The 24,264-nt window shown below is 38.6% G+C and overlaps 2 protein-coding genes across 8 annotated transcripts in view; one reads left to right on the plus strand and one right to left on the minus strand.

Annotated features, from left to right (window-relative positions):
- The first annotated feature begins 949 nt into the window (after positions 1-949).
- The window catches only part of LOC111585880 (microtubule-associated tumor suppressor 1 homolog), a 96,498-nt gene continuing 73,183 nt past the window's right edge, over positions 950-24,264 (plus strand). For 5 of the 7 annotated variants that reach the window (XR_008601461.1, XM_055010095.1, XM_055010090.1 and 2 more), the window contains exons 1-2: positions 12,786-12,925; positions 23,242-24,052. Coding sequence is in view for 6 of the 7 variants with exons in the window: in XM_055010095.1 (XP_054866070.1) it covers positions 23,354-24,052 (699 nt within the window). In the remaining variant the exon portion in view is untranslated. The other 2 variants (XM_055010092.1, XM_055010091.1) reach the window with 2 other exon arrangements.
- Positions 5,941-12,665, minus strand: LOC129348769 (uncharacterized). Its single transcript, XM_055010102.1, has 2 exons — positions 9,505-12,665; positions 5,941-9,052 (listed from the first exon to the last, which is right to left on the minus strand). Exons 1-2 carry the CDS (start codon positions 10,489-10,491, stop codon positions 9,047-9,049), a joined length of 993 nt encoding a protein of 330 aa, XP_054866077.1. The 5' UTR covers positions 10,492-12,665; the 3' UTR covers positions 5,941-9,046.

The following is a 24,264-nucleotide window of genomic DNA, read 5'->3' on the forward strand; positions in this document are numbered from 1 at the left end:
AAAATGACATAAAAAGACAAAAACAACACAAAAAGAGACAAGAAGATGCAAAAATTACACAAAAAATCAAACCACCAGCTGCAGCTGCTGAGTTTACTGCAGCATTTGTTTTCACTACATAGATAGATAGATAGATAGACAGACAGATAGACAGATAGATAGACAGATAGATAGATAGATAGATAGATAGATAGATAGACAGACAGATAGACAGACAGACAGACAGACAGACAGACAGACAGACAGATAGATAGATAGATAGACAGACAGATAGACAGACAGACAGATAGATAGATAGATAGATAGATAGATAGATAGATAGATAGATAGACAGATAGACAGACAGATAGATAGATAGATAGATAGATAGATAGATAGATAGATAGATAGATAGATAGATAGACAGACAGATAGACAGACAGATAGATAGATAGATAGATAGATAGATAGATAGATAGATAGATAGATAGACAGACAGACAGACAGACAGACAGACAGACAGATACTTTATTGAGCTTCAGGCTGCAGCTTTATTGACATTACATGGATTAAATGAGATTAAAATATTTAAAAATATAAACAATAATATAATATATATAATATAATAATAATGTGTTGGTAGACTGACATCATGTGTTCCTCCGCCAGATAATATAGTGCGTGAACCTGTGAGCAGGCTGGAGGATGATTGGCTGTGCGTGTCCACAGGTGCGTGCGTGCGTGCGTGTGTGTGTGTGTGTGTGTGTGTGTGTGTGTGCGTGCGTGCGTGCGTGCGTGCGTGCGTGCGTGCGTGTGTGTGTGTGTCGTGACTCAGACTGCAGCGGATCATCTGAGCTCCGGAGACGCTTGTCCAGGTGAAGCTCCGCAGGTGACCCTCCCTCCCTCCCGGGGGATAAATCCACGCACACGCGGGGGATTCGGGTGATAGTAAGTGCGCGTGCAGCCGCTCATTATCGTGCACCTGCTCCGTGCGTGAGTCCGCAGCTCGTCCCGCTGCAGCAGCGACGAGCCCAGAATCTGCAGCCTCAGCCCGGAGCGCAGAACTCCGTTGGAAAATGCGGCGTTTTGAGGTCGGAGCGGCCACCGGGACCGGAAGGAGACTCGGTAGGAACGGTTTAAGTGTTTGAGGGAATTCTTGAGGCTCTCGGAATTAATTCGGCTCGGATGTCATAAGACCAGGAGGCGTTTAAATGGCTCGTTTGAAGATTTGGAGTTTCGCCTTCTGTACAAAATGAGCGCATTTCCTGAAAAGGTGACGTTGATGTAATTTATTGTTTATTTCACTTTTATTAAATGTTTGGCTGCATGAGGATCCAACATGCTGAACTCCACGTACAGCTAATGGGTGTTCATGTAGTATAGTCTGGTAAGTGTGTGTGCATGCATGTGTATATATATATATGTATAATAACACACACATATATAGACACACAATATTTAGAGTTTAAATTTGTTGCTCATCATTTTTGCACCTTGGATTATTTCTCTATGACATTTCTTTATTTTTTTTTGCATTTTGCACAGTTTATTGTTTCACATTTTAGCGTTTTTCTGAAGAGATTCTGAGCCTCAGTAGCTTCATGTTCATGTCAGGTGTTGCGTTAGATCTCACCTGTACAGGTTTCTCAGGTTGTCAGGTGCAGACTGAGGAGGGTTTGCTTTGTGTGTTTGTGTGTGCACACGTGCAGCAGTGTTTCTGAATGGACTCCTGCAGGTCTGACAGGTGTGTGTGTGTTGTAATGTGTGTGTTGTAGTTTGTGTGTCCGTGCAGTGACGTGTTGCTGGACGTTTGTGCTGCTGCAGCACTCTGTTACATAACAGGTCGTCCTCTGCGTCGTCCTGCAGGATTAAATACAGACTCCGAGCTGCTGCTGCTGCATCTTCTTCTTCTTCTTCTTCTTCTTCTTCTTCTGTTTCAGATCCTGAATTCTTGCTGCCGTGATTTCTTTGTTTGTGTTGATCAACTTTTTTTTTCTTTCTTTTTTTTGCTGCAGAGCTGAAAAACAGTTAAAGTCAGGATTGGTTTGAGGCTAATAAAGTGGAGTCTGTTGAGTCACTGCAGCTGATGCATGTCTGGAATTCCTTATTGCTGCTGCAGTGCATGTTTCCGCAGGTCGGATGGGGAGTTTGGTTCAATAATTCTGAAGAAACTCAATGTCAGGCAGAAAAAAAGACGCTTTAGGTTGATAAAATTGATGGCGTAATGAGAAAAAACATGGAAATAGACTCTTATAGCAGCATCATGGCACCAAAACACATAATAACTAAGAAAAAATGATTACATTTAACTGATATTGGGTTAAAATGTGCAGAAATTACTATATAAGGCAAACTATCCAAATGTAAACTGGTGTACTTGGTGGTTTGAATAGGTTTAATTGGTTTAAAGTGGTGTATTTGGTGATTTAAACTGGTTTCATTGGTTTAAACCTATGTATTTTTCGGTTAAATTGGTGTATTTTGGATTAAACTGGTGTATTTTGGGGTTAGACTGGTGTTTTTTGAGTTAAACTGGTGTTTCTTGGGGTCAAACTGGTGTATTTAGTTTAAACTGGTGTATTTTTGTTTTAAAATTGTGTATTTTGGGGTTAAACTGGTTTAATTGGTTGAAACTGGTGTATTTTGGAGTTAAACTGGTGTATTTTTAGTTTAAACTGGTCTATTTGGTGGTTTAAACTGGTTTCATTGGGTTAAATTGGTGAATTTGTTAGTTTAAACTGGTGTATTTTTGGTTTAAACTGGTGTATTTATTGATTTAATTCAGTCACTGCAGCTTCTTGTTCACCTTAGAGGCTGATGCATGTCTGGAATTCCTTATTGCTGCTGCAGTGCATGTTTTTGCAGGTCGGACGGGGAGTTTGATTCAGTAAGTCTAAAGAAACTCAATGTCAGGCAGAAAAAAGATGCTTTAGGTTCATTAAACTCAGAAGACTTGATGCTGTAATGAGATAAAACATGAAAATGGCACCAAATTACCAAATAAATCAAAATAAAATTTAACTGAATTTGGGTTAAAATGTGCAAAAATCAAAAACTGGTTTAATTTGTGGTTCAAACTGGTGTATTATTTGGTTTAAGCTGCTTTATTTGGTGGTTTAAACTGGTTTAAATGGTTTGAACTGGTTTATCTGTTGGTTTAATTGATTTAGACTGGTTTAATTGGATTAAACTGGTGTATTCTGTGGTTTAAACTGGTGTATTCTGTGGTTTAAACTGGTGTGTTTGGTGGTTTAAACTGGTTTAATTGGTTTAAGCTGGTACATTTCAGTTTGTGAAGTTGCAGCAGGTGGAGAACTTCAGAACAGATTTTTTCTTCATAAACTTTCAAGTTTCCCAACAGTAAAAACTTATTTCTGATATTTTAGGCGACAAATAAAAGCTTGTTTCTGTGTTTTCTTGTTGGATTTTCTGTCTGTGCTACAGATAATTGAGTGTATATAATCATAAATATTTCGTTTCTGCTGTAAAAGTTCATCAAACTCTTTGTTTAACATTTTGAATTCCTGCTTTTGAGAGTTAAAACTACATTTCAATCCAGTTTTTGAAGGAAAAACCTCAGCAGGGTTTGTGTTGGATGGTTTTGTTGAGTGGGTTTGTTCTTGTTAAAGCGTTTTTTTGTGTGAGATCGGTGAAGCAGGACGTGTCTGGACATGTTGGTGGATTAACCGAACGTTGTGGTGATTGATGGAGGTTTTTATTCTCAGGATTAAAACGGCAGCGTTGGGACCGAACCCATAATGATTGTTAGCAGGTTGAAGCAGATCTGTTGTTTTCAGGGAACTCCCAGTGAATAAGAATAAATATAAACCTCTAATCACATGATATTAATATGAAAATAAACACTCTGACGAGCTTTTAGCCTTTTTCAGCTCACTGTTCTGGTTTGACTGTTTCTAAATATGAAATATATGTAAAACTACAACATTTAAACAGATTTAAATCCAGTGAAAAATTGAATTTTACAGACAGACAGATTTTTGATGTGGACAATATTTACAGTTCAATTAAAACTTATTTTTCTGTGATTCTGTATTCTGTAATTTAGCTTAAAAGAAAATAGAGGGTAAAAATGTTTAATTAAAATGTAAATGTTATGAAGAAGAAGGAGAGGAGTCGTCATTTTAGTAGAAATAAATAAAATGAAATGGACAAATAAAGTAAAACATGTTGTAAATGCTAGTATTTGACTCTAGGATGTATACTAGAAGACATATGTCTAAAGTGGCATCTTGTTCAATTTCTAACTCACGAAAGATTTATTGGGAGTTTCCACTGGGTGAAAAATGCTGAAAATATTGAAATTTCAGCTAAAAAATGGACATAATTGGTTTAAACTGGTGTATTTGGTGGTTTAACCTGGTTTAATTGGTTTAAACTGGTTTAATTTATGGTTTAAACTGGTTTAATTGGTATAACTGATTTAATTTGTAGTTTAAACTGGTTTCATTGGTTTAAACTGGTGTATTTGGTGGTTTAAACTGGTTTAGTTAGTGTTAGCTGGCGTATTTGTTAGCTAAAGTGGTGTATTTGGTGGTTTAAATAGGTTTAATTGGTTTAAACTGGTTTAACTGGTTTATGAGATGTCAGTTTGAGATGCTTAAGATCTTTCCCAGGAAGTTTAATCAGGTTCTCAGATGGTCCAGCAGCTGACCTACTCTAATCTCACTGAGTTCTCACAGAATGACTATCAGTGACTTCAGCTCCGTTTATCTCCACGTTTTCCTTCAGCTGATAACAGAATATACTGTCTGCTGACGCTGAACAGACGTTACCGTGGAAACAGTGTCTTGTGTTTGTGTGTTGTTTTTTACAGTTTTGTCTCGTTTCTGTTGTTTTCTGTCTTTTTACTGTTGTTCTTCTTATTTTTGGCTCTGAAAACAGTTTTTATCAGTTTTTTATTTTGTGAAACCACATTGCTGCTGTTAGAGTTCATTTTTACAGTAATTTACTCCAGGGAAGTTTCTCTACATCAGAATTTAGAAATATTTGGAGTCTTAACGTTGGACTAAATGTGTCCTCTTGAGTTTCTACTCATCGCCTCTGAACAGAAGCCTGTTACAGTCTGACAGACGTTCTGTTTCCTTCCTCGTCTCTGATCTGTGAAATAATTCTGTCTGCTTCGTCTCTGTCCTCGGAGATTTTCCTGCTTTCAGAGCTTCAGACTTCTTCAACCCACGTGTTCCTTAAAGCTGCAGCTTTTTATTCAAAAGACCAGAAGTGAATCAGATTATTGTTTGTTAGTTCTGCTCTGAAGAAAACACAGAAAAACACTTGTAGTTTTAATGGTTTCAGATCGAGGAGACGTTTCAGCATCATGGAAGTCAGACTGGAAACAGTTTGTGATGTTTGTGTTTTAGTAAAGTTCATTTTTACTCACATTAAAGTTAAAAGTTTGACATTTTTCTCCTCTGAGCTGCAGCATGTGATTTTCTGAGCTTTCCTTAAACCTTTAACGCTGTTTTTCTTGGAGATTAATGCACGTTTGTGAGCTCCTTTTTACATTATATGAGCAGAAAAATGAAATAAATTGAATAAAAATGTTATAAACAAGGGGGCTGCACAGTGGTGTAGTGGTTAGCACTTTCGCCTTGCAGCAAGAAGGTCCCTGGTTCGCGTCCCGGCTTTCCCAGGATCTTTCTGCATGGAGTTTGCATGTTCTCCCTGTGCATGCGTGGGTTCTCTCCGGGTACTCCGGCTTCCTCCCACAGTCCAAAAACAAGCTGAGGTTAATTGATCATTCTAAATTGTCCGTAGGTGTGAATGTGTGAGTGCTTGTTTGTCTTTGTATGTAGCCCTGCGACAGACTGGTGACCTGTCTAGGGTGTCCCCTGCCTTCGCCTGAGTCAGCTGGGATAGGCTCCAGCCCCCCCCGCGACCCTAGTGAGGATTAAGCGGTGTATAGATAATGAATGGATGGATGGATGTTATAAACAAGATGAGAATTTAGTTGTGCAGTAAAATAAGAACATGCATCAGGAGGATTTTTTTTTCCTTTTTAATGTTTTTCTGTGGAAAAACACCCGCTAAAAACTATAAAGTAGTGAGCAGGTTAAGTTGGCCTATAGAGGATTTAAAGATTAACGTAAATCAGGACTGAAGCTCCACCAAACAATGAACAAGGAGGTTAGTTTTTATTCTATGTTTCACACATACACGCGATTCAAAGTGGTTTAAATGGAACTTTAAAATGATAAAAATGAAAGAAAAACATTCGGATTCAAAGATTTAAGGACAAAGTGTCAAATAAAGAAGTGTTTAAAAATTTAAAGCAGATTTTGTAAAAGTGGCGAATTAATTAAAGCAGTTTGCATGAAGCCTCCAGTTCATATTAATAAATCTAAACGTCCCACTGAAGGCAGGAATCATTTAAAACTCAGTTAATGAGCCACAGATGGTTTAAATGTACCAGAATCCAGGTGAGTCTCCTCGGAAAACCCACACAATGATGCACCTGCCACAAAGTTTACTGCAGTCTGCCTTTTTTTTTTTTTTTTTTAGCAATAATCTACATTTTTTTCTGTTTTTATCCCATTAAAGAGCAACAAAAAGCTGTATTGATGAGGATTTTTAGAAAGCATAGATCATCATAGCATCATGATGTGAAGCACTGTGGAGGCAGCATCATTATGTGAAGCATGGTGGAGGCAGCGTCATTAGGTGAAGCACGGTGGTGGCAGTGTCATAATATGAAGTACGGTGGTGGCGGCATTATAATGTCAAGCACGGTGGTGGCAGCATTATGATGTGAAGCATGGTATCATCATGATGTGAAGCATGGTGGTGGCAGCATCATGATGTGGAAAGTCTTATTTTTCTGGATATTTCAGATATTTTAGAGCAAATGATGCGTTTCACGGTTTTGAAATCAAATTCTGCTGAAATCTTGGAGCTAAAATATTGAGTTAAACTTCAGGTCAGACTGATGTTGAAAGAGTTTTCATATTTCTGAAGATTGTTGTTCCATCGTCGGCTCGTGTTGAGAAACCAAATATCCGTAGATTTATGTCTGACAGCAGCTAAGATTTAACGTTTCCAGACGTGCATTCAGCCTCGGTGGTCCTTCAGCTTTACTGGGACACTGGATGCTCAGTCAGCCATGATGGAGGGTTTCTGAGGAGGTTTGGCTCCAGGGTCTCGCTGGCATCTAAGTGCCCACTTCAATTACGCAACCAGCGCATCGAATCCCAGTTGGACTGGAGTTCCAGCGCAGAGAGAAGCAGCTCAGATTAAATCACTCCACACTCTGGATGTGGTTACATTCTGCGCGTTCAGAACTAATCAGTGACAGTCCTGACATCATCTCCAGTTTCATGGAACCCAACCAGCATCCAGTCCTGATCACTAACTGTGATTCAGCCTGGACTCTTTATTCTCTCACAGCTGAAACTCTTCACCCACTTTGTCACCTCCCACTCAAATGTTCTGCTCGCTGATGGAGGCTGCTGACAAACATCCAACATGTTCGGTTAGAAAGACGAGAAAAAAGAAAACGATGCTGACGTGTTTCCTCTTAGAGATGAAAAAGATTCACCACCTTTAGGAAGTTTGACCCTTTTATTGCTTTTCAACATTGAATTATGATTAATCAGATTTGGGTTTGGACGGATACAAAGTAAAGACGATTAAAAACAAAGATCTAAAAAAGGGACTCATTGAGAAATCATCAGTAATTAATGGATGATCTGAGGTCAGTGGTTGTAGAATAAAAACTCCTGAATCTGGAAGGTCCAGTCTCTGGTGGATCAGAGCTTTTGGATAGAACTACACCTTGAAGACTGAAGAACCAAGAAACTCTGAGGAAAGGTTGTTGAAAAGCATCAGTCAGGACGATAAAAGAACATTTAAAGTTCCTGAAGACTCTGAGTCCAGTTAAATCCATCATTAAAGAATGGAAGGAAGATGGAACATGAATAAATCTGACTAGAGCAGGACGTCCTCAAGACCTGAGAGACTAGAGAGGGAGGCCACCAAGACTCCTGTGATTCCTCTGAAGGAGTTCCAGCTTCAGACTTTTCATCCAACAACTGTTGTCTGTTCTTCACCAGTCAAAGCTTTATGGAGACAAAGAGAAAGACTATGATGGAAAAAGCTCCAAGCTTAAATCTGGACTAGAGTTCACCAGAAGACATGTGGGGACACTGAAGACACCTGGTCTGAGGAGACCAGGATGGAGCTTTAGGTCCATTAGACTAGATGATATGTTTGCTGGACATCATCCCCATTGTGAAGCATGGTGGTGGCGGCATCATGATATGAAGCACGGTGGTGGCAGCATCATGATGTGAAGCACGGTGGTGGCAGCATCATGATGTGAAGCATGGTGGTGGCGGCATCATGATATGAAGCACGGTGGTGGCAGCATCATGATGTGAAGCATGGTGGTGGCAGCATCATGATGTGAAGCACGGTGGTGGCGGCATCATGATGTGAAGCACGGTGGTGGCAGCATCATGACATGAAATACGGTGGTGGCGGCATCATGACGTGAAGCACGGTGGTGGAATCATGATGTGAAGCACGGTGGTGGCGCCATCATGATGTGAAGCAAGGTGGTAGCAGCATCATGACATGAAGCACGGTGGCGGCATCATGACGTGAAACACGGTGGTGGCGGCATCATGATGTGAAGCACGGTGGTGGCAGCATCATGATGTGAAGCATGGTGGTAGCAGCATCATGACATGAAACACGGTGGCAGCATCATGACTATTCTATCTGCTAGTTTGGCTTCATACAGGTCAGACTTGCGCTGAAAGTGAAATGTTCTAAGGTCAGATTTAGGGAGATTGTTGTTGAGCAGGAAGCTGATTGGTTGATTGGGGTTGAGATGCCTTCAGGTAAACAGGAAGTAGTTCAGGTCTGAAGGAGAACCTAATAATGTGTCCTCCAGAGGTCAAACAGACCCAGCAGACAGGAAACTGTCCCAGCTGAGTGACAGAATTAGTCCAGGAATCAGGGCCAGAGTGTCCTTCTGTCCTTGGAAAGCAGGTTTGATTTCAGGCTGCAGAATGTTGGAGGATTATGATGTATGTTTGGACAGCAATTATTAATACTGCAAAACAAACAGAAAAAAAGGGTGCAGAAAGGTTAAAAGTGATGAAAATCTGTAGAAATAGTGAAAATAGCAGCAGTTATGAGTAAAATATTCTTTTAAAATAGCAGATTTAAATACAGTAAAATACTGTGATTTTATTGGCGCACCTATTGTCAAAGAAAATATAGAACTTTTTTTGGGATTTAATGACCTATCTGGTATCTGTAAAATGAAATAAAAAAACTAAATCCATGTTTTTTCAGTCATGATTTTTCTATAAAATATTTCCAGATCTCTATAAATCCTACAGTTCTGGCCTCTGCTCCTCTACATCACATTTCTTTTCCATTACTCCTTCCTCCTCCTTCAGTCTGCAGCCAATAACAAGGGGCGGCCTGCTGCTGCCTAGCAACGGCCAATCCGGTGGGACGGGTCAGAATGGGGGTGGAGCCTGAGAGGGGTTAAGTTACCTGGAAAACTGCAGCTCGGTGAAAACAGATGAAACCCACACTGGACCTGAGGACACACAAACCCACACTGGAACTGAGGACACACAAACACACATACAAACAAACACAGCCAGACACACAAACACACACACACACAACCAGACACACAAACACACACAGACACAACCAGACACACAAACACACACTGGACCTGAGGACACACAAACACACACAAACAAACACAACCAGACACACAAACACGCACACAACCAGACACACAAACACACACACAACTAGAAACACAAACACACACACAACCAGACACACAAACACACACACAATCAGACACACCAACACACATACACACAACCAGACACACAAACACACACACAACCAGACACACAAACACACACACAACCAGAAGCACAAACACACACACAACCAGAAGCACAAACACACACACAACCAGACACACAACCACACACAACCAGACGAAACCCACACTGGACCTGAGGACACACAAACACACACACAATCAGAAACACACACACAACCAGACACAATCAGAAACACAAACACACACACACACAACCAGACACAACCAGACACACAAACACACACAAACAGACACAGCCAGACACAACCAGACACACAAACACACACACAACCAGACACACAAACACACACAACCAGACACACAAACACACACAACCAGACACAACCAGACGAAACCCACACTGGACCTGAGGACACACAAACACCAGACACAACCAGACACAACCCGACATACACAAATAAACACAACCAGACACACAAACACAACCAGACACACAAACACACAAAAACAAACACAACCAGACACACAAAAACAAACACAACCAGACACACAAACACAACCAGACACACAAACACACAAAAACAAACACAACCAGACACACAAAAACAAACACAACCAGACACACAAACACACACAAACAAACACAACCAGACACACAAACACACAACCATTAGTTTGGTTCCTTTACACGTTTATTAAAGATATTAAAAAATATAAATATACAAACAGAAATGTTAAAATTTTGTGAAATCTGTCCATTTTCTCGTCAGTTGGGTTCTTCTGGTTTCAATCTTCTGGTTTATCTTCGACTCCTCTGGACTCTATACCTACTGTCAAGCCTGGAGGTGGTGGTATCATTATACTATCAATTTAACTGACTCAAATCTGAGACAGACAGACAACAAATTTAGTGGAACTGCACCAGAATTGGTGCTGTTCCACTAAATTAGTGGTTTTTCAGACTTGGTTCTTCAGGTTCTTGATGGGTCTAAGTCTGGACTTTGGGGAGACCAGTCTAGAACCTTCATTCTAGCCTGATGGAACCATTTCTTTACCACGTCTGATGTGTGTTTGGGCTCATTGTCTGGTTGAAACATCCAACTGTGTCCAAGATCAACCTTCTGCTGATGATTTTAGGTTTTCCTGAAGAACATGGAGGTGATCATCCTTCTTCATTATTCCATTTACTTTGTGGAAAGCTCCAGTTCTACAGAGCATGATACTGCCACCACCATGCTTGATGGTAGGTTTGGTGTTCTTGGGGTTTTAAAAGTGTAAGACCTTTCACGACGGTCTAAAACCAGTCCTTAACCACAAGTAGACTAGTCCGAAAAAGTCAAAAACCAGTACAAAACTGGAACCAAAAACCATTACTCCTTAAAAAGTCCAAGACCCTGCAGAAGGCAGTCTGAAACCAGTCCTAAAAAAGATTATCAAAAGTGCAAAATCGGGACCAAAACCAAACCTGAACTACTCCAAAAAAAAGTCCAAAAACTGGCCAAGATGCAGTCTGAAACCAGTCCCTAACAGTCATAAAAACCAGTAATAAACCAGTCCAAATACGGTTTGAAAACAATCCAAAACCAAAACCCGTTTTAGAAACAGTCTGGGACCAGTCCTAAAAAAGTCAACAACCAGTCCATAAACTGGCCAAAATACAGTCCTTAACCAGCAGTAAACTAGTCTGAACAAAGTCCAAAACCTGTGCAAAACTGGGACCAAAACTAAACCTCAGTTACTCCTAAAAAAGACCAAGACCCACCCAAGACAGTCTGAAACCAGTCTTAAACCAGTCAAAAACCAGTACAATATTGGAACCAAAACCAAACCTAAACTACTCCTAAAAAAAGTCCAAAAACTGGCCAAGATGCAGTCTGAAACCGGTCCTTGACTGGTCATAAAAAACATTTTTTAAAAAAGGCGTAAAACCTAACTAAACCCAAACCTAAACTACTCCTAAAATAGTCCAAGACCATCTAAAACCAGTCCTGGTCCAGAACAAGAGGAAGAACTTCCTTCTTCATGGATCCTCTCAGCTCATGCTGAGTGAATTTATGAGTCAATGTAGCTGTCTCCATCAGTCAGTTTGGACCATTTTTACTCAATTTGACAGCTTTGGTCGATTTGGGCAAATGTTTTTATTAATTTTAGTCCAAGTTTCAGTCAATTTGGACCATTTTTCCATCATCTCAGGCAACTTCTGAATATTTTTAAACATTTTTCCAGCCACTTTGGACTATTTTTGAGTCAATTTGGGCAATTTTTGAGGTAATTTGGTCAATTTTTGCACCGGTTTGGGCAGGTTTTTAATAATTGTAGACAGGTTTTTAGTCACTTTGGACAATTGTTGAGTGAATTTATGTTCGTGTAGGTGTCTCTTCAGTCAGTTTAGGCTGTTTTGAGTCAATTTTGGGCAATTTTTGCAACAACTTGGGCAACTTTTGAGTTCAAGTCAATGATTTTCTTCTTCAGATCTTTGCTGAGCTCCTCAGACTTTCCCTCTGTAGTGTTTGAGTCTAATGAGTGGATCTAATGGTTCTATTTAAACTGGATCAGAGGAGTCAGCAGCTGTAGTTGACTGGAATCACTCAGGAGGAGTTAAGAGGTCACGAAACTAAATAAATTAAATCAACACAACTTTCTACATCAACAAAACTGATAATCCAAGTTGCTGTTTGTGTATTTATGACCCAGAAGACCTTTAATAATCTATGAAAGAACCAAAATGATTGTTTTTAGTGATAAAGATTCATGTTTCAATGGTTCCATCATAAATTTAGAGTTCTAGGAGAAACTCCAGACTGATGATAAATGTGGACTTTATGGACTTTATAAACTCTATAGTGGACATGGAGGCTTTAGTTGAGACCCCCTCAGCAGGATGGTTGTATTTCAGAACCAAACTGGGAGGTTCCTGACTCCTCCTCCTGCTTCTCTCTGATGGAATAACATGCAACAGCAGAACGTGCAGATCGCTGCAGATCGCTGCAGATCTCACTGAGAGGACGGATCTCTGAGCATGAGGGATTTCTAAAGGATTTATTTCACGTTTACTTTGGATCCGGTTTGTGTTGCAGCTGCAGCAGAAAACAAGAAACACCTGGAGTAAGTCAGAGCTGAGGACACGGTTCTACTGAGATCACTACTTCATAGTGTGTAGTAGTACTCTATAGTGTGTGTTTATAACCTATAGTGTGTATTTATACTCTATAGTGTGTGTTTGTGTACTTCATAGTGTGTGTTTATACTTCATAGTGTGTGTTTGTGTACTTCATAGTGTGTATTTATACTCTATAATGTGTGTTTGTGTACTTCATAGTGTGTTTGTGTATTTCATAGTGTGTGTTTGTACTTCATAGTGTGTATTTATACTTCATAGTGTGTGTTTGTACTTCATAGTGTGTGTTTGTACTTCGTAGTGTGTATTTATACTTCATAGTGTGTGTTTGTGTACTTCATAGTGTGTGTTTGTACTTCATACTGTGTGTTTGTACTTCAAAGCGTGTGTTTGTACTTCATAGTGTGTGTTTGTACTTCATAGTGTGTATTTATACTTCATAGTGTGTGTTTGTACTTCATAGTGTCTATTTAGACTTCATAGTGTGTTTATACTTCATAGTGTGTGTTTGTGTACTTCATAGTGTGTATTTATACTCTATAATGTGTGTTTGTGTACTTCATAGTGTGTCTGTGTATTTCATAGTGTGTGTTTGTACTTCATAGTGTGTATTTATACTTCATAGTGTGTGTTTGTACTTCATAGTGTGTGTTTGTACTTCGTAGTGTGTATTTATACTTCATAGTGTGTGTTTGTGTACTTCATAGTGTGTGTTTGTACTTCATACTGTGTGTTTGTACTTCAAAGCGTGTGTTTGTACTTCATAGTGTGTGTTTGTACTTCATAGTGTGTATTTATACTTCATAGTGTGTGTTTGTACTTCATAGTGTCTATTTAGACTTCATAGTGTGTTTATACTTCATAGTGTGTGTTTGTGTACTTCTTAGTGTGTGTTCTGGGTCAGAGTACTTTTGCAGAGTAAATGTACTTTGTGTACTGTGTGTACTTTGGAGTAAAACTTCTTTTCCCTCTAACTTGTAGTAAAACATCTGCAGCACCTGGAGTCATTTGAAACTTATTTTCTTTGACTCTAGTTTATTATTTTTTTTAGATTTGTTCAGGAGCTAAAATAATATAATAATAAATAATCAATAGTAAATGTATTTTATTTAATATACACTGTAAAAATATAAATAACTTTTAGCTGGAATTTATTTGAACTATTCAGTGATTTTACAGCTTTTTCTTGTTTAGTTAAATTACAGATAATCACAGAAAATTTTAATAATTTACATTTTAAACGTAAATAATGTCAACATTAAGAATCTGTAATTTTATAAATGGTCATTTATTCTTTTGTGACGTTTGATTGATTTAAATCAGAAAAAAATATTATTTTACAGATATTAAAATGTCGTGATATTAACGATTGATGTTTTTTAAAATTATAAAATAAAGGATTAAAAAACGGGAATTTTTTTTTAACCAGCTACATCAAATTACAATTTTATTTTTTTTGATGAATTAAAACTGAATTGCAGATATTTCATAAAAATCACCCAAAAAAATGTTAATTTACACAAAAACTGAGCATAACGTCCACATCAACTGTTAGTATTCTGACATACGAGATCATTAAAAGTAAATAGTTTTACTGTCTTTAAATCAGCTAAAATCACTTTATTTTACATTTTACATTTTAAAAAAAATATGTACACTAAGGAGAAAAATAGTAAATAATTTTTTACTAGTTACAGTAAATCACAATTTGAGATATAATATATAAAATAATAAATAAAATAACAATAATAATAATACATTTAGATATATATATGTATATATATATATATATATGTGTGTATATATGTGTATATATGTATATATATATATATATATGTGTGTATATATGTATATATATATATATATATATATATATATATACATATATATAAAGTATATGTATATAAAGTATATGTATTAGCAGTTTTTTTTTTTAAATTATCCCTTATGTCAAAAAGCAAATTGTCACAAATTTGTCACTAAAACATAACTATTTTACAGTAAAAATATCATTTATTTCACATTTGCTGTTATTTTTCTATTGTTTTTACAATTTTTTAACATATTTTTTTGTATTTCTATAGATCTTTTTGCCAGTGTTCCTACCAGCCGTGTGTTTAAACTAATAAAGCAGAGCTGCACCTGAAACGTTCTGCGGTTTAAAAGTGAAACTAGCTGCTGGATTTCATGGATGTGTAGCATCGCTGGTGAATAAAGAGGAAACATGATTTAAGATTCTGGAGGATGTGAAGGTGAAATCTATTATCGGTCCGTCCAGGAACCTAAAGTCCTGCAGACTGAGTCCTCATCTTTATTATCACTGCGTTCAGGAATCTAAAGTCCTGCGGCACTGCGACGGACTGATTCCTGCCCATGTAAGGACGGATCCTGGGTTCTGGATTTCATTCCAGCTCTGCAGCTCAGCCTGGATTTAAAGAGCTCACGTTCGGCTTTTTACTTCTTTTAATTCCCACTTTTTCTCCTGTTTCTAAATTTTCACATTTGTGTGAAACAGAAATCAGAAAACTGGTTCCAAGCAGAACAAGAACCAACCAGGAAGCTGGGATTCTGAAAAATGTCAGAAACAACAAAGGAAATAACAGAAAACAGTGACCAAAATCATCAGAAAATGTTGAACAGCGACTAAAACACCAAAAAACTGTGACTGAAAATGTCAAAACTCTGAATGAAAATGACAGAAAACAACTAAAAATGTCAGAAAACAGCTACTGAAATCGTCACAAATTGCCTAAAAATGTACAAAAACAGTGACTGAAAATGTCAGAAAATCACAACTGAAAACTGCAGTGTTAGAAAACAGCATCTAGAACGACAGGAAACAGGAACTAAAAATTACAGAAAACAGTGACTGAAATTGTCACAAAATGTTGAATAAAAAACACAAAAAACAGAAGAAAGTAGCTACTAAAAACATTAAAAAAAACTGACTGAAAATGTCAGAAAATCACAACTGAAAACTGCAGTGTTAGAAAACAGTGTCTAGAAACGTCAGGAAACAGGAACTAAAAATTACAGAAAACAGTGACTGAAATTGTCACAAAATGTTGAATTAAAAAAAACGATGGCCTTTCTGTCGTTTTCAGTTGTTTTTCTTATTTCTCTTTTCTGTCGTTTTCAGTTGTTAACAAGCCGCTAACAAGCTGCTAACAAGCTGCTAACGAGCTACTAACAAGCCGCAAACAAGCTGCTAACAAGCTACTAACAAGCTGCTAACAAGCTACTAACAAGCTACTAACAAGCTGCTAACAAGCTACTAACAAGCTGCTAACAAGCTGCTAACAAGCTGCTAACAAACTGCTAACAAGCTACTAACAAGCTACTAACAAGCTCCTAACAAGCTGCTAACAAACTGCTAACAAGGTACTAACAAGCTACTAACAAGCTCCTAACAAGCTGCTAACAAGGTACTAACAAGCTACTAACAAGCTCCTAACAAGCTGCTAACAAGCTACTAACAAGCTGCTAACAAGCTACTAACAAACTGCTAACAAGCTACTAACAAGCTACTAACAAGCTCCTAACAAGCTACTAATGACCTGCTAATGAGCTGCTAGCAATCTGCTAACAAGCTACTAACAAGCTGCTTGTTTCTGTCGTTTTCAGTCGTTTTCAGCCACCGTTTTGTGACGTTTTCAGTTATTTTGTCATTTCCAGCTGCTGTTTTGTTATTTTTCTTTGTTGTTTCTGACATTTTGGAGCAAAGCAGTTTTCTGAGACGCTGTTTGGTTCAGTTTAGTACAAAAAGAAATCACACTTTTATCAGAATAACTTCTAGTTAGAAACTTAGTTAAGTTTAGATGCAAAATTACCTTTTATCTTTTTTAGGAAAACATCCAAATTTGGGTTAAATCTGACCGTTTCAATGAAAAAAACTTATAATTTTAATTATTCATTTTACATAAACTGAATAAAAAAACTGGAATCAACACGTCCAACACTTTAGTCTGAGTGTAAATGGAGGCTCTACATATTTACCTGATGCATTTTTATCTGGCTTCCGTGTTTTTCTGCAGTTTCCACTTCCTGCAGTTCAGCTGAAAACTCTGAATTTCTGTCATTTGACGCAGCCAAGTCCGTCGTAGCTTCACATTTGATCCAGAAGTGCAGTTTTCTTTTTTGTTTTTGCTGAAACTGGTGAACATGGTTCATTTTTTAAGCTTTTTTTTTTGTTTCTGGTTACCATGGTGATGAGTCCACCTAGCTTATGATTGGTTGAACAACAGCAACATCATAGCCACTGTTTATTTTTCTTAGAGACGTGTCCGTCTTCTGTTCATCTTATTTAAACTCTTTAATTAACTGCATCAGCTCTGAGCTATAATCCTAATAGACTCCATCCGTCTAACAGATCGGATCTGTGTCCAGCTAACGACCCGTTGATGCTGTCAGAACGACGGTTAGCTGATTATATAACGGCTCCATCCACTGTGGGCTGAATAACTGGAGCTCTAACTGGACTGGAACTGGGCCAGTTTGTGCTTCCAGAACCTCTGGGATCATTTCATTAATCTGAGGCTTCGTTCCTGCAGTGATTCGTCTTGACAGTTTCCGATCCTCACAAGTGAAAATGATGGAAACAGCAGCTAAAAAAACGACAGAAAACAACTCATAGCAGCTTGTTAATAGCTCTATAGTAGCTTGTTAGCAGCTTGTTAGCAGTTTGTTAGTAGCTTGTTAGCAGCTCATTAGTAGCTTGTTAGCAGCATCTTAGTAGCTCGTTAGCAGCTTGTTAGTAGCTTGTTAGCAGCTTGTTAGTAGTTTATTAGCAGCCTGTTAGCAGCTTGTTCACAGCTTGTTAGTAGCTTGTTAGCAGCTTGTTAGCAGCTCGTTAGCAGCTTGTTAGTAGCTTGTTAGTAACTCATTAGCTGCTCGTTAGCAGCTCGTTAGCAGCTTGTTAGTAGCTTGTTAGCAGCTCATTAGCTGCTCGTTAGCAGCTTGTTAGCAGCTTGTGAGCAGTTTGTTTGTAGCTTGTTTGTAGCTTGTTAGCAGCTTGTGAGCAGTTTGTTTGTAGCTTGTTTGCAGCTTGTTAGCAGCTCATTAGCATGCGGTGGCTCACCTTTCCTTAAGTTCTGCTATCAGCTGGTGTCTCTGTCAGCTGAGCTTCCTGCTGCAGACACCACGACACAGCAGAAGGGGTTACCATGGCAACCAGCAGAGCGCTGAGTCACCGCTGACACTAAACAAGCAGCTCTACTCATTCTGCCTGTTAGCATGTGTGTGTGTTGGTGTGTGTTAGCGTGTGTGTGTGTTGGTGTGTGTGCAGGTTGTTATTATGATTTTGTGATTGTGATTTTCTGACATTTTCTCTCAGTGTTTTCACACATTTTAAGGAAGTTTTTGACATTGTCAGTCGCTGTTTTCTGTCATTTCCAGATGTTTTCTTTCATCCAGTTCTGGGGTGTATGACCTTAGTTTGTTTTTAACCGTCCTCAGATAAAACCAGACCAGAGTCTCTGAACTCTTCGTCTCGTGCCGTCCAACACGTTCAGTTTTAGATTTTCTGTCCAGAGCAGGAGCTGTGAGTCTGTAGTTAGTTTGCAGCAGGCTGTGAATCCCATAGTAATCAGCTGGAACAATGGAGGCGACTGTAGAGCCGTCAGCTGCGTCTGGCACCGAGCGTCGGGTTGTTGAGGATTAGATTCAGAACAAAGTCAGAGAAAATCTGCAGTTAGTCCAGAAAAAGCTTTTCTCCCTGCAGACCTGGAGGTTAAAAACAAAGAAACCTTCTGCTCCAGTGATCAGAAACTGAAAATAAAACCTTTTAAACTTGTTTTCACACGTTTTCAGTCACTGTTTCTGACAATTTCAGCCATTTTCTGGTGTTTTCAGTCACTGTTTTTAGTTGTTCTGTCATTTTTAATCGTTTTCTGACAGTTTTAGTCGCTGTTTTCAGGTTTTCTGTCATTTTCAGCTGCTGTTTTCTGATATTTTCCGTTGTTCTTCTCAGGCAATTTCAGCCACCATTTTATGACAATTTCAGTCACTGTTTTTTGACATTGTCATTCAGAGTTTTGACATTTTCAGTCACAGTTTTTTATGTTTGTAGTCTCTTTTTAGTTTCTGTTGTTTCTTGTAGTTTTTATTCAACATTATCTGACGATTTCAGTTGCTGTTTTCAGACAGTTTTAGTTGCTCTTTTCTGTCATTTTCATTCAGAATTTGACTATTTCAGTCACAGTTTTTTGGTGTTTCTAGTCACCACTTTCTGTTGTTTTCTGTAGTTTTTATTCTCTGTTATCTGATGATTTCAGTCATTGTTTTCTGTCGTTTCCAGGTGTTTTCAGTCGTCCAGTGCTGGAGTTTATGACCTTAGTTTCTCTTTAACAGAACTCAAACATTAACAGAAGAAGAACTTTTGCTCCAGCGGTTGAAAACTAAAAATAAAAGTTTCTAATATTCGTCTCCTGACAGCCAGATAAGTTTTCCCTGAACGAGGCCTCAGATAAGAGGAGGAAAAACAAGAAGAGAGATTCCAGAGTGGAACGTTTTCCAGCATCAGTTGTGTTACGAGGTAATTTCCACTCCGTCGTCTTTACGTAATAAACGATGAACTGGTTGAATGTTTACGAGGAAGGAAAACCTCCTCCTGAACAGAAACCTAGGAGGCCGATTAGGTAACGAGGAACAGACGGAGGTTCTTTAAAGAAACCAGGTTCTGTTCATGTTGAGGTGATTCGGACTCTTTTTAGTGTCACTGAACAGTTTGTTTAAAGGGAAGAAAGCATTGTAAAGAAACGTAGCTCTGCAGATTTTCTAAGGAAAAGTCACATGTTGGTATAAATCTGCCGGGGTTCCCTTCTGAGGCTCAGAGAAAGGAGAGTTTATGGGCTAATTATTAAAAAATTCACCTTTTCCAGTAAAATGTGTGAAAACACAGAATGAAAATGTCAGAAAATGTTGAATAAAAACTACAAAAAACAACAGAAAGTAGACACTAAAAACATCAATAAACAGTGACTGAAATTGTCAAAACTCTGAATGAAAATGACAGAAAACAGCGACTGAAAACATCAGAAAATGCCTTAAAATGTGTGAAAAACAGAGTGAAAATGTCAGAAAATCACAGCTGACAATCGTAGCTGAAAATGATACAACAAAAAACTACAACTAAAAAACTAAAGGACACTTCAGCCGATAGTCAGAAAACAGCAACTAAACAAAAACTACAAAAAACAACAGATGGATGTGATGAGGGCAGGACTGTGATCATACATGTAAAGTTTGAGGCAGAATGGAGCACGTAGTGGCTTGTTATGAATCTATTCCTGTTTGATGGCAAGACATCCAAAATGGTCGCATTCCGCTAGTCACCATGGCCACGCCCTCAGACTTTTGTGACGTATTTTGATAACTTTTGATCACCCATGACTGGAGTACATCTTGGACAAATTTGAGTTCTGTCGTGGTTACCCTGTTCGAGTTTATAGCTTTTAAAAAATATCCAAAAATGACAAACAATTGTCCGAAATATGAATCATAACTCAAAATGGCCGACTTCCTGTTGGGTTTTGGGTATCGGCGCATGAGTTACATAGTCCAAAAAACACTGACGTGTCTCTTTGTGATTGTTTTGTGTGTGTTTGTGGTTGTTTTGTTTGTGTTTGTGGTTGTTTTGTGTCTCTGTAGTCTTTTTGTGTCTCTGTGGTTGTTTTGTGTCTCTTTGTGGTTGTTTTGTGTCTCTTAGTGGTCGTGTTGTGTCTCTTTGTGGTTGTTTTGTGTCTCTTTGTGGTTGTGTTGTGTCTCTTTGTGGTTGTTTTGTGTGTCTTTGTGGTTGTTTTGTGTTTCTTTGTGGTTCTTTTGTGTGTCTTTGTGGTTGTTTTGTCTGTTTGTGATTGTTTTGTGTCTCTGTGTGGTTGTTTTGTGTTTATTTGTGGTTGTTTGGTGTCTCTTTGTGGTTTTTTGTGTTTCTTTGTGGTTGTTTTGTGTGTCTTTGTGTTCATTTTGTGTCTCTTTGTGGTCGTTTAGTGTTTCCTTGTTGATGTTCTGTGTGTGTCCCATTGCTCATAGAATTTTAAAAAATGAGCAGAAACGTCTGTGATCCGGTTGTGTTTTTTTTCTGTATTTAGTTTCTGATGGTGACTCTGTGTTTCTTCTGATGAATATTTAACAAGTTAAACTGAACCTTCAGTCTCTGGTTAATGTTTGGCTTCTGCAGCTGATTTATTCTCTTATTTTCAGGCAGGTCTATGGAATCTGGTCCAGGTGAAGAGGATAAAGAGTCGTGTTGAATTTCTGCTTGTTAAACAGAACCTCTAGTAATAAAACCTCCAATTGACCTGAACTCATCCATTATTCAGGTGGACTGAGGGGATCAGGTAGCTGTTTATAGACGACCGTCTGGGTTTTATTTTATCTTTTAGTCCAACCACTGGTCTGTTTGTTCAGAATGAACATGCTTTATTTTAAAAAAAATCACCAAAATGACACCATTTATCAGAACAAGAAATGGTCAAAACAGAAAAAATCATCAAACTTTTAGCTTTTGTTCTTATGCCGAATTCAAAAATTCACACTTTCTAGAAAGAAAAAGAAGCTTCTTCCCTCCTGGACCGACTCTTTCTACAGCTGTGATTATTCACATTCAAAATGGCTCAAAATGTGTCCAATGTGACATAAACTTGTGGAAAATCTGTATAAAAATGACTCAAAAACTGTCTGAAATTACAAGGAATCACTTAAAATGACTCAAAATTGTCTAAAATGGCATAAACCTGTCCACAATTATTTAAAAAAAATATTCAAAATACTTCAAAATTTGTTCAAAATTACATAAACTTGTGCAAAAATGACTTTAAAACTGTCTAAAATGTCTAAAAAAAACAGTGAACAGAGAAGCACGTTGTTGGAGATTCATTCAGCATTGTGAAACATCTGTATACAGTTGTGATTATTCACATTCAAAATGGCTCAAAATGTGTCTCAAATGACGTAAAAGTGTTCAAAATCAGTATAAAAATGGTCAAAATGGCTCAGACTGTCTGGAATTGCATGAATTCTCATAAAGTTACTTAAAAATTGTTGAAAAAATAAATCTGTGTACAATTGTTTTAAAATTATGTAAAATGCTTCAAAATAAACTTGTGCAAATTGAGTGTAAAAATGGTCAAAAATGACTTAAAAACTGCCTGAAATTACACAAATTCATATAAAATGACTCAGAATTGTCTAAAATGGCATAAATTTGTCTGCATTTGTTAAAAAAAAACAAATGTTTCAGAATGTAAAAATTCCTCCTAAAATACGTGTTTTCTTCAACTAGATTCTGTAAAAAACTAAAACTTCTGACCTCCTCGACCAGGAAGCCATTAAAGACTCAGCTTTGACCAGCAGTCGTGTGATTAAAACTCAGAGTTTTCAGCTGAACTGCAGGCAGTGTTTATAATAGTGAATAAATATCTGCAGGTTGTAGCATTGTCTTTTTATTCTTCGAGTGTCGATAACAGCTGAGGAAACGTGTTGAATGTTGTTGGTTTGTTAGAATTTCTGTAGAATATTGGAGGAACTTTATTTTCTTTGTTCTGTTTGTTTCTTTATTTCTGGGTGAAATGTCACACATGGAGTTAAAAATGTGGATTTCTAGATTCTCTGAAGAACAGAAAGCTGCAGGTTTCCTTTTCACTGAGTTTCGTGAGCAGATGAAGCCTCCAGCTGATCATCAGAGACTCATCAGTGGGCCACAGTCGTCCTGGTTCTTCTTTATTTAGCTGCTTGTCCTCGTCCTCGTTCCACTTTTATTCTTTTATTAACCGACAGCTGTCAGCTCTGATCATGTTCTCAGATATTAAACCCACCACTGGGTAGTTTATGGTAGATAAACGGTTTAAAAGGTTTAAAGGAGTGTAGCAGCAGTCAAACATCCAGCAGGGGGCAGCATTCCTCTGAAAAAAAATAGATAAACGTCTTCTACAATCAATCTATAAAGCTAAATGAATAAATATATACATTCTAAATATATCTTATGCCAAGAAATCTTACCAAGCCATTTTTCAATTGTTCTATTGGCAGATTTTTTCACTTATTTCAAGGTAAAAGTTCCTTGAAAGGAGTTTTTTTTCTTGTTTTGAGAGGAGCATTTTTTTCCAGTGTGTTTATTTTGATGTTCTGCGTTGCTGCTTGTTTGTCTCTTGTTGTAGTTTTTCCAGACATTATCTTTAATTTAACCAAACAGGAAATGTCTGTAAAATCTCAGTAAATAGTTCAAACTTTTTTTTTTAAAGCGTTTCTTCGTTTTCTTTGCAGTTTTTGTGACTAAAACCCTTTAAATGTCCGTTTCTTCTTGCAGAGTCCTGTAAATCTGGACATTGATGGAGAACCGAGGTTCTGCCATGGACAGGATGATTGTTTTTAGGAGCTCTGCAGCGTTTCTGGGTCGGTTCTCCTTCCAGCTCTGAGCGATGAGTGTTTCTGACGGTTTCAACATGAAGCTTCCTCTTCGCTCCGACCTCAACGGGAACGCCTTCCCCGTCTCCTCCTCCTCGTCCTCTTCCTCGCCGGAGTCGATCCGTGGCCTGAGCGGCGCCGACGGTCCGCCGGACTACGACCTGCTGGAGGTTACCCTGACGACCATGGTGACCGACGCCGACGCCGTTGTCATTTCAAGATGGCTGCCGCAGGACGACGACCCGGAGGACGACGTTTCGACGGGAAAAACTGAGTCCAACGACAACTCGGTGTCGGTCTACCTGGACGCCGACGAATTCCGGAGAGACGCCTGGAACGACAACCTGACGCTGTCCCTGACGACCAGCACCGGTAGCCACGGCAACGACGACTCCTTGACTCCAGACTCAGACGCCACCGAGGTCCCTGCTGACGACGACGACGACGAAGAGGCGCTGTTTTTGTCCGTCTGCAGCTCCATCAGCGAGCAGAACCCGGTTCCACCCGAGGAGACCCAGAGTCCCCCATCTGAGGACCTGATTGAAAGCACCCAGATTACACTTCCTGCAGCACCGACCAAGCCAGCAGCTAAAACCAAAACCACCGGCGCAAATCCGGCCTTCAGTCAGAGAGTCTCTAAACTGGACCTGAAGACGGTCAGAACCAGAGTCGGCTCACGATCCAACCAGTCGCCACCGAAACCACCGAGTCAGGTACCGAGAACCTGAAATACTAAAACCAGCAGAACCTCCACAGAACCTTCTGGTTCTTCATCTCCAGCAACTTTATCAATGATCAGAGTTCTACCGTCATACTGGGAATATTTCCAGAGTTCCAGGTCCTTGAAGTCCATAGAGGAGAACATCTCCTGGAGAAAGTTCTAGAGTAGACCTACCGACAACTGTCCAGTTGTCGGTAGGTCTAC

The sequence above is a fragment of the Amphiprion ocellaris genome, chromosome 4 (assembly GCF_022539595.1).
Source record: "Amphiprion ocellaris isolate individual 3 ecotype Okinawa chromosome 4, ASM2253959v1, whole genome shotgun sequence".
Classification (NCBI taxonomy): Eukaryota; Metazoa; Chordata; class Actinopteri; family Pomacentridae; genus Amphiprion; species Amphiprion ocellaris.